Here is an 11,288-nt window from a genome sequence, read left to right as displayed (position 1 = left end):
GGGTAAAGTAACCACCGCATGGGAGTTAGTCTCCTGCCACCGAGGTTAGTCATTAACCTTGTCTTCGCAGTCACTCAGGGCACCGAAGAAAGCGGACAGCGCTCTGTCCAAGGCATGCTGCCGCTCGGCCGTCTCATCTTACCATGGGCGACTGTAACCACTGCACACCCGGCCGGGCTTTGTCCGTAGAGGACGGCGTCACCGTCGTGTTCCACAAAGTTGACAGCCATAGCACGAACTGCAACGACGACCGCGACGACGACGACGACGACAACGGCGATGATGAACGGACGACAGAGAGGATTCACTTGCAGAGTAACTGCCGTGTGTCGTGGGAAAACGACTGTGATGCCGCCGAGGGAGAAGCGGGAGGACGCGAGGATTCACCGGAAGGCAGCGAGGAGAAAACGCTCTGTCCGCTGGTGTGTTGCGTCAGAAGCGGGCTCGCATCCCGAGACGGAAGCGCACGTGAAGGTAGAAGAGCGCACGCACTTAGACAGTTAAAACTGAAGTGATAACGTGTCTGTCCATTCTCACATCACTTGTGTGTAAACTTTGTGATGGGAAGACGACACAGAAATACAGTTGTAAAGCAACCAATGGCTTCCTGCGTGACAGCCTCACGTTATACAACCGTGTAACGTCATGTACTATCAGTTTAAGCGGGTGCTGATATCACGTGGAGGCTATTAGCCTATTAGCTGAGATTTGTTGAAAGTCACTACACATTTTTTACACACTTCTTTATCATTGCGGGCACAAATTACATATTTCATAATGAGCTTTACGTCACAGTTAATCTGGTCCCCACTGATGTGAGCTGAGAAATCATTTTAAATTATGGTTTTAATGGTCCTTTTATGGTTGTTTATTATTTCCCGAATAAACAGCAATAACTGATGGTGGTCCTTATCTTTTAATTCTGCCTAATAACAAGTATGATGCACATAAGGATAAGCTGTTGTAAGCCATCTTAACAATTACATCACCTTTAAAGAGGAAGGATGACTGTGCACTTTTCAAAGGGCCACTCTAGGACCATCACAACTGTAGTATTTGATAGATAGATAGATAGATAGATAGATAGATAGATAGATAGATAGATAGATAGATAGGTAGGTAGGTGGATGAATAAATATATAGATTCATAGATATATAGATGATAGAGAGATGGATAGGTTCATAGGTAGATAGACAGCTAGATAGATTCATAGATGAATAGGTTCATGGATGGATAGATAGATAGATAGATAGATAGATAGATAGATAGATAGAAAGGGTCATAGATAGATTTATAAATATAAATATAGATTCATAGATATATAGGTGATAGAGAGATGGATCATAGGTTCACAGGTAGATAGATAGATTCATAGAGGAATAGGTTCATGGATCAATAGATAGGTTCATAGATGATAGATAGATAGATAGGTAGATTTGTAGATAGGTTCGTGGATAGATAGATGGATCATAGGTAGATAGACAGATAGATTAAAAAATGAATAGGTTCATGGATCGATAAATAGGTTCATAGATAGATTCATAGATGATAGATAAGTAGATTCGTAGATAGATAAGTTCATAGATGGATGGATGGATTGATAGATAGATATATAGGTTCATAGATAGACTGATAAATAGATCTGTGGTTTGACCCAGGGGAAATTGCAATGCTAATCATTCAAGGTTTTTTTGTGATCTCTTGGGGCAACCAAATAACATATTAAAAGTATAAAAAAATTCAGGGCTCAAAATTTGGGGCCATTATGGTCTCTCAAAGAAGTACATATCTCTGCTTCTGAACACAATATTTTCATACAATTTATGTCTACACATTAGTTTTTTTGGATGTTTTTTCCGACCACATATAACCATCAGATATGACCTGTTCTGAATGTATATGTGTGATTAGGGGGTGCCCTTTTTCTGAATTCAAACAAAATCAATAAAATTAGGTTATAAAGCATATTATCATTCAATTTCCTGCATATACAAATGTGTTCGTCCATGAAAACACACACACTCTGTTTCTCCACGTCAACCCAACCCTTCACCTCCCCTGCACAACAATCCCCTATTTAAATCCTAAACTTGCAATGAATGATGACGTTATAGATACTAAATAGAGAATAATTTATGCCCAGTTTAGATGCGGACACACCTATAGGAGCAGTGTGGTGCAACCTGTAAGTGGAAAAGTTGGCAAAAAAACAGTTGTTGTGTAGTAGTACCTCTAATGTAGGTCTGTCATCAGTATATCCTCTTGAAAAGTGTGTTCTTGGAAAGATTGACCCCAAAAACTTTGGAAAAGACACCAAATATGTTTGATAGGTGTACAGAGACTCTCCAATATTAACATCATTTCACCCAAACCATGTCTCTGTAAAATGTAGAAATTTTTCTTTTGAGCTTGAAAATGGAACATTATACTAAATCCATGAAGGTATACTTTTAATATATGATGCAGGAGGGTAATAGGACCATTAAAACTAAGAAACATTACTATTGCAATTCCTACTGGGATGGACTCTGTCTTAAGTTATATTGACTGGACTATATGTTCCACCTGGCTCTAGGGACACTAAATCAATGCCCAGACGGAGTTTGGCTTTGTCTTGGAAGTTTACAAGGAAGTGAGAAATGCCCTTTCTTTACCCTTTGCACCTGATGGAAAATGATGTCACGGAGCACTTGAGGAAGAAAGACTGACACTAGTACTAGGAGTGGTGGAGGAAGTATTCTGATCCTTTGCTGAAATAAAAGTACTAATACCACACTGTAGAAATACTCTGTTACCAGTAAAAGTCCTGCATTGAAGATGTTATTTAAGTAAAAGTACACCGCCGGCCACTTTATTAGGTACACCTTGGTAGTACCAGGTTGGACCCCATTTGCCCTCAGAACTGTCTTAATTCTTCGTGGTATAGATTCAACAAGGTGCTGGAAACATTCCTCAGAGATTTTGGTCCATATTGACATGATAGCATCACACAGTTGCTGCAGATTTGTCGGCTGTACATCCATGATGTGAATCTCCCGTTCCACCACATCCCAAAGGTGCTCTATTGGACTGAGATCTGGTGACTGTGGAGGCCATTGGAGTACAGTGAACTCATTGTCATGTTCAAGAAACCAGTTTGAGATGATTTGAGCTTTGTGACATGGTGCGTTATCCTGCTGGAAGTAGCCATCAGAAGATGGGTACACTGTGGTCATAAAGGGATGGACACGGTCAGCAACAATACTCAGGTAGGCTGTGGTGTTTAAAGCATGCTCAATTGGTACTAAGGAGCCCAAAGTGTGCCAAGAAAATATCCCCCACACCATTACACCACCACCACCAGCCTGAACCGTTGATACAAGGCAGGATGGATCCATGCTTTCATGTTGTTTACGCCAAATTGTGACCCTACCATCTGAATGTTGCAGCAGAAATCCAGACTCATCAGACCAGGCAACGTTTTTCCAATCTGCTATTGTCCAGTTTTAGTGAGCCTGTGTGAACTGTAGCCTCAGCTTCCTGTTGTTAGCTGACAGGAGTGGCACCTGGTGTGGTCTTCTGCTGCTGAAGGTTTGACGTGTATTTCATTCAGAGATTATCATCTGCATACCTTGATTGTAACGTGTGGTTATTTCAGATATAGTTTCAGTCACTGGATATTTTCTCTTTGTCGGACCATCCTCTGTAAACCCTAGAGATGGTTGTGTGTGAAAATCTGAAACACACAGACCAGCCCATCTGGCACCAACAACCATGCCATGTTCAAGGTCACTTAAATCAACTTTCTTCCCCATTCTGATGCTCACTTTGAACTTCAGCAGGTCGTCTTGCCCATACCTACATGCCTAAATGCAGTGAGTTGCTGCCATGTGATTGGCTGATTAGCTACTTACATTAACAAGCAGTTGAATAGGTGTACCTAATAAGTGGCTGGTGAGTGTATATACCTATAAATCAAGAAAATGTAGATTAAAATATAATTAAATATAAAAAGTAAAAGTACTCAAAGCAGAAAAATTTTGTAATTTTTTTTTTTGGGGAGGGGGCATGCAAAATATCGCAATGCTATGCTGTATCAATTTTTTGCCCCCATCCTTATATAATGTGATACAAAATTCTATCGTCCAAGTCAAATCTGAAAAGTGTAATGCTGTAATACTAATGCAGTAATATAACACTGTGATAATCTCTCTGTCTGTGCCTACGAGGCATTATATTATAGCTAAGAATAAAAAAAGAGAAGTTTTTGGCTCGGTGCAAGGTTGAGAAAACAAATGCCCTATATCATTGGTAAATGAAAGTAGACCACACATTGTGGACAAACACAAAGGAAGATGTCTGAGAGACCTCAGGTTGGAATTTAATCTCCACAAGCATATCAGTTTATTGTTCCACAGGCAGGGTTTGCAAACACAACACCGCTGTCTTGTGCAAATCTATCTAAATCAACCGAGTTTCGCACCCGGGCCAAATGGAGTTCAATAACACACTTTAAACTTCCCTGCTCCACCCTGCAGTTACTGTATCAACGTAAGCTTGACACAGAAAACAATGTTTTTATTTTTTTATTTCTGTTAAATGAAATGTGAAATAGTGATATCGTTCTCAGGACGCCTTCCTCTCTTTTTTCTCTGCTTCTATACCCTCCTGCTCGTTCTTTGACTCTCTCCTTTTGTTCTTTTTCGCAGATTCGGAGACACCAAAGAAATGTTCAGGTCTTGGTTTGTTTTATGCGTTCCTGTCCACAGTTTTCTTCTCCACCATTGCCCTCTTGGTGAAAACCATCCAGGGAATCCACGCCATAGAGATCAGCGCCATACGCTGCTTCTTCCAGATACTCTTTACTATGCCATTACTCATCTACCACAAGTAAGCACCAAGGAGAAACTCAAACATTTAGATTTCCACAGGTAGCTTGTGTTGCTTCTTGCCTTCATCTAGTTCCACTGTTTGACACACTTGGCTGTTATTGGCGTAAATGAGTTGACATATTCGCAATGATGTAACCTACTGTTTGTGTAGCAGATATGCGACATACAGAATTTTTTTAAATTCAGCACTCGCCATTGCCCATCGACATCGAAACTGGGTTGGATTTAGATGCCAGACCTGCAGCACCTGTACTTGTAATATTACTCAATGCATTAGTTGATGACGTGACTCCATCAGCACACCTTAAATCTCACTGTGATAACTTTGACCATTACTTTAGTATTTATTCTCTCTCTTGGATGACATACACTTTTAGGGTGCATTCACACTGGCGCTATTTGGTCCGCTTTAAACGAACCCTGGTCCGGTTCCACGGATGGTGCGGTTCATTTGGTAAGGTGTGTATGCTCATTGGAACGCTGGTGCGGTTCGTTTGGTAAGGTGTGTATGCTCATTGGAACGCTTCCTGCTTCCTGGTCATTAGTCGTTTCGGGCAACGCTTCCTGCTTCCTGGTTATTAGTTGTTTCGGGCAATACCGCCCCCAAACGAGCAGCTGTTGTAACTGCGTGACGTTGTCCAGGCAGTTTGGTCCACTTTAAAAAGTGCAGTGAGAAAGTGAAGTGAAATGAAGGTGTGAAACTTTTTCCGCATTCCCTGCCCAATCGAACCGAGTCCCCCGGACTATCCTTGTGTGAATGCACCCCTAGTAATGAGTGGATCTTAAAGATATTCTAATCCTCAATTGGAGAAAGAAAAGCGTCGAGGAGAGTTGTTCCTGTGGGCAACACTAAACACCTGAGCTTACCTGAGAAGGACTAAATGCACAAACCCGATATTTTTGAATATCCCATGGAGAGAGACTCTCACTGCAGCCTGTTCTATTTTGTTCCGAAAATGTCGGCGTGCAACCTCATTCTGTGGACGATAAACGAGATGCAGACTTCCCTCTGTATCACTTGTAATGAGGAAATACAGTGAGTGCTGGACGGAGCAGTGAGCAAAAAAGCATGAAGAAGAGGAAAACCCAGCTCATCGATTGGCCAGGACCGAAAACTGAAATCCATTGTGGGCAGCCACAAGCAACTGCGATATATAGTCCTCTTACCATATATCAATAAGTGCCTGCACCTCCTCACTACTCCACGTCTGCCCACGAGACATTTTCCAACTTTTTCTTTTTTTTACCTCTGCTTCTCCCGGTTTGCGCTGTTGGCTTTGGGGTTTTTTTTTCCCAAAATGCAATGTGCTCTACGTCACTTCCTCTCTTTGGTTCGCTGGATAGGCCGTTTGGATTTCTGACTGTAAGCGAACCACACCAGGGTTCCCTTGCAATTGAACCAAGACCCCCAGTTTTCAAGCGGACCAGGGTTCGCTCGTTTGGTCCGCACCAGCGTTCCAATGAGCATACACACCTTACTAAACGAACCGCACCATCCGTGGAACCGGACCAGGGTTCGTTTAAAGTGACCAAATAGCGCCAGTGTGAATGCGCCCTAAAAGTGTATGTCATCCAAGAGAGACAATAAATACTAAAGTAATGGTCAAAGTTATCACAGTGAGATTTAAGGTGTGCTGATGGAGTCATGTCATCAACTAATGCATTGAGTAATATTACAAGTACAGGTGCTGCAGGTCTGGCATCTAAATCCAACCCAGTTTCAATGTCGATGCCCTCTGTATCACTTGAATTGAGGAAATACAGTGAGTGCTGGACGGAGCAGTGAGTGACAACAACTCCGCCCACATTTAAGGGTACTGTTTGCGGTGGAAACGCTAAACAGACTTAAGTTCTTGGTTCCATTTTTGAAGGGTTCCAAAGGTACCATACTGAAAGTGTTTGGTGGAATCGGGGCTATTGAGACCCCAAAAATCCAAAGTTAAATGTCTTTGAAAATTCCCAAAGACTGCCACCAGTGCTTCTATTCATTCATTTACCTATTCATCCATCCATCCACACGTCCTCTACATTCCCCTTTGTTTTTACTTTAATTCATACCGAACTCTCCACCTCTCCTTCAGCCCAATCCGTTCATCAGTCCGTCACTGTCATCTCCACATTACTTATCCATCTATCCATCCATCCACCCATCCTGTCATTTGTCATCCCTCAGCTCACTCCGCTGCTCAATTTGTCACCATCCCTCCTCGTCTAAAATTCAGTTTATTACTTCCTCTGTCAGTCCGTCTAATCATCCATCCATCAAGCCATTCATTCATCCATCATCCTCATATCTCTGCTCCTCCAGGACAGGTTTCCTCGGTCCCAGAGATAAGCGTGTATATCTGGTGCTTCGGGGTTTCATTGGCTCCAATGCCATGATCCTGCTCTTCTATGCTGTTCAGCAGATGCCGCTAGCGGACGCCACGGTCATCATGTTCAGGTAGGATCTTAATTGATTGTGGCTTAGCGGAGATTATACTAATACAGAGGGATTCTATTCTCCCTGAATTGTACAACTGCCACCTTTTTTTTGTGCTAATCCTCCTCACGTGCTCATTCTTTCACACTTTTTAACATTTGCACTAATTCTGCTTAATTATGTCTCTCATGAAAGATCTGAGACAAATGTGTGAGACAATAATCAACGCTTCTCTCAGATTACCTGAATGTTTTATTCATTTAATAGTACCCATGCATGTATTACTAAAACTCTCTTCTCTGTCAGTAATCCAGTCTTTACCTCCATCCTGGCCTGGATCTTCCTCAAGGAGAGATGTACCATCTGGGACTGTGTCTTCACTGTTTTCACCATCACTGGAGTCATCCTCATCGCCCGACCGCCGTTCCTCTTTGGCGAGGACCGACGTGGCATCGAGGGCAACTACACTAACCACATCAAGGGGACTATCGCTGCCTTTGCAGGTGATACGATTCATAAACTCAGCGTTTATACAGCAGTTAAGTTTCTCTGACTGTGATAGGGAGGTAAAATCATTCAGGAGGAAATATGATGCTCAGTCTCCTGGCACGTCTCTCCGTCAGGATTACCATGGCAACTGGGGGAATTCAGTGCGCTACAGCTATGTCCCCATGGCACGTCAGGGTCAGATGAGAGATACAGTCTTTCCAATTAGTTGTGGTTCTTCTCTAGGGAGTCTCCTTGCAGTCGTGTTTGAGTTTCCCCACTAGCTGGAATCATTAGTCTATCATCAAAGTCAGGATCCCTCACTGGCTTCCCCCCCTGCAAACAATTTGTCGTATATTTCTGTCAAATCAGCCTGATAGAAATTGAATGCTGGCTTTGAAGTGCTAAGAGCTTTTTATTTTGCACCACCTAAGTGTCCCAAATGAAGATCGACCAATAAATTAGGAGCTTCACTTTGTAGTTAACCTTTCTTTTCACCACCACAGTCACGTATCTTTACAGCACACTAACTGAGGAGCCTCACTTGTGATTAATCTCACAATCCTCTCCACCTTCATTCGTAAATTACCCGCCTTTCACGCCAAATGTGTGAGTGAAAAGCTGTTATTTTCGATGAGGAGTGTATCTGTGATTCACTCAGCAGAGGTGTTGATTTCCCTGATTTTCTGTGTTTTCTAGGTGCAACTAAAACGAACCAAAGCCCCCAAAATAGACCTCCAAATAAGCAGACCTCCACAGCACATGTCAACACATGTAAATGTATTCTGGCATTGACAGAAGGTGGATGTCATGACACCAGCAGTTTCGCTGTAGAGAGAAACTGAGGATTTTTTTTATATGTGCATTTGTAAATTCCAAGAGTTGAGAGGTTTAGTAAAAAATCTGAAGCATTGCAGAAAATACCAGAGTAGGAGAAAAGTGCAGGTGGAATTGACAGACTTTAATGGCCGTAACCAGTAATCCTATCAGAGCTTTAATTCTCTGCCAGAACCTGATTGGGCCTGACTCGCCAGGCTGAAATTTCTCAAAATTTCCCAGGGCTTAAATCAGTTTTGCTCCAATTTCCCAGCAGTTTTTATTTTTTATTTTTAAATGCAGCACTCGTAGTCTTTGTAAAGTCATAAATAATGTAGGCAGTGGGCTGTTTTGCCAGTAACTCATCTCATTTCTTGTCCCTCATCAATGGGATATGTTATTCAATCGCTATTTATTATACACTCACCAGTCACTTTATTAGGTACACCTTGCTAGTACCAGGTTGGATCCCTTTTGCCTTCAGAACTGACTTAATTCTTGGTGGCATAGATTCAGCAAGGTGCTGGAAACATTCCTCAGAGACTGTGGTCCATATTGACATGATGACATCACACAGTTGCTGCAGGTTTGTCGGCTGCACTTCCATGATGCCAATCTCCCGTTCAACCAGATCCTAAAGGTGCTCTATTGGATTGAGATCTGGTGACTGTGAAGGCCATTGGAGCCTGTGTGAATTGTAGCCTCAGTTGCCTGTTGTTAGCTGACAGGAGTGGCACCTGGTGTGGTCTTCTGCTGCTGTAGCCCATCTGCTTCAAGGTTGGACGTGTTGTTGGTTCAGAGATGGTCTTCTGCAGACCTTGGTTGTAACCAGTGATTACTTGAGTTACTGTTGTCTTTTTATCATCTTGAACCAGTCTGGCCATTCTCCTCTGATCTCTGGCATCAGCAAGGCATTTTCACCCAGAGAACTGCTAATTAGTTATTTGCAGTGTACCTAATAAAGTGGCTGGTGAGTGTATATGGCATATGACAAGTTTTTTGGATGTGCTGAACATTAATAAGGAGAAGGCACAGGTTGGAGATTGTGTCTCAAATGTCTGTCAATGCACTGAAAAGACTTTAGTTGACTTTAGGTTGTTATAAATGTTTAAATATTTTTTTAAAAATACATATATTTTACAGTGAAAATTATTTTTTTTCTTAAAATCAGGCTCAGGCCCAAAACTGCTGCAAAGGTTCAGGCTCGAACAGAAACTGTGCGGGTTCCTGTCAGGTCTTTGGGCCCGCAGCTTGATCATAACTCTAAATCCTATAGATATAAATGGTCACCAGAGGATTCGCTAACAAGTTTAACTTAATTAGCTCAAATAATTCCACAAGGAGGAGGTCTGTAGCTATGAAGCGCTAGATTAAATATGTATTTTATTTGTCCTTTAGGTCTCATATGTTTTTTTAATGGTTTATACATTGAGTGCTGTATTCATTCAGTCTTTCATTTTCTATTTATCCATAGGAGCCATTGGAGCTGCCTTCACATTTGTTGTCCTTCGCAAAATGGGGAAGAGTGTCCATTACTACCTCTCTGTCTGGTACTATGCTGTCATCGGGTTCATCGAGTGCGTCATCACTGTATCCGTCCTTGGGGAGTGGAAAATCCCATTCTGCGGCCGCGATCGCTGGCTGCTGATGCTGATTGCTGTCCTGGGTATCGCCGGCCAGACCTTCCTCACAAAGGCCCTGCAGATTGAGAAGGCTGGACCTGTGGCCCTGATGAGAACTATCGACGTGGTGCTGGCGTTCATCTTCCAATTTATTTTCCTCAACCGTGCACCGACCTGGTGGAGCCTCGGAGGGGCGCTGTGCGTAGTGGTGAGCACAAGTGGAGTAGCACTTCGAAAGTGGTACGTCAACTCTCACAAGAGCTGAAAAGGAGGAGCGACACAGAATACTGTGGCGTAACTATTTATTCTTTTTTTTCACTATCATATGTTCTTGATTTATTCTGTATTTTACTTGTTACTTAAATGCAAACCCTTGAGGAGGTCTAAGCTTTTTGGAGAATTGAAAGCAGGAATATAGAAAGATAATTTAGTAGGAGTCAGTTATGAGTTTATGATTGAATTCAAAATTGAATTATGTGCATCTATACATGTTGATTCCTGAGAGTCAACCTGTGGAACTCATTGTTATGCATTTATTTTTGTGTAAATGAGCACTAGAGGAAATAGGAGAAAGGAAAAACTGTTGCTGCCCCAAAACCATATCCGGCTCCCTGGAACCTGAGCAGCTAACTAAGTATTCAACACAGATTTCCTGTTTTGTCCTTAATATATAGATAACATAAATGGGACTGAAAGTTGAATTTTGCCATGGTGAAGCAGTCCATTTTCCCTTCACTGTATTGTAACCTGAGTGAAATAGCCAAAGAGAGAGGTTTACTGCTTTGGGACCATTCGTACTGTGTCACATAACTTGGTAATAATAATAGATTGAATTAAAAGTAAACTACATATTAGTATGTACTAGGCGCTATCAAATGGGCATCTGCAAAAAGTACTTAAAGGGACAGTTCATCCCAAAATCAAAAGTACATATTTGTCCTCTTAACTGGAGTGCTGTATATTATCTAGATTGTTTTGGTGTGAGTTGTCAAGTGTTGAAGATATCGGCCATAGAGATGTCTGCCTTCTCTTGAATATAATGGAACTACATGTCACTCGACTTGTGGTGC

General features: G+C 42.0%; 1 protein-coding gene across 1 annotated transcript; it reads left to right on the top strand.

Moving 5' to 3' along the window:
- On the top strand, nucleotides 1-10,622 carry slc35g1 (solute carrier family 35 member G1). The gene is made up of 5 exons (XM_033611569.2): nucleotides 1-474; nucleotides 4,690-4,870; nucleotides 7,181-7,315; nucleotides 7,601-7,797; nucleotides 10,071-10,622. Exons 1-5 carry the CDS (start codon nucleotides 144-146, stop codon nucleotides 10,481-10,483), a joined length of 1,257 nt encoding a protein of 418 aa, XP_033467460.1. The 5' UTR covers nucleotides 1-143; the 3' UTR covers nucleotides 10,484-10,622.
- The last annotated feature ends 666 nt before the right edge of the window (nucleotides 10,623-11,288 follow it).

Source organism: Epinephelus lanceolatus, chromosome 21, assembly GCF_041903045.1.
Source record: "Epinephelus lanceolatus isolate andai-2023 chromosome 21, ASM4190304v1, whole genome shotgun sequence".
NCBI lineage: Eukaryota > Metazoa > Chordata > Actinopteri > Perciformes > Serranidae > Epinephelus > Epinephelus lanceolatus.
This window is presented reverse-complemented; position numbering and strand designations above follow the sequence as displayed.

Coding starts and splice junctions, on each gene's coding strand:
- slc35g1 (XM_033611569.2), top strand. CDS start 144: ATGGGCGACTGTAACCACTGCACACCCGGCCGGGCTTTGTCCGTAGAG. Junction 475..4,689: donor AGACGGAAGCGCACGTGAAG/GTAGAAGAGCGC, acceptor TCTTTTTCGCAG/ATTCGGAGACACCAAAGAAA. Junction 7,316..7,600: donor GCCACGGTCATCATGTTCAG/GTAGGATCTTAA, acceptor CTTCTCTGTCAG/TAATCCAGTCTTTACCTCCA.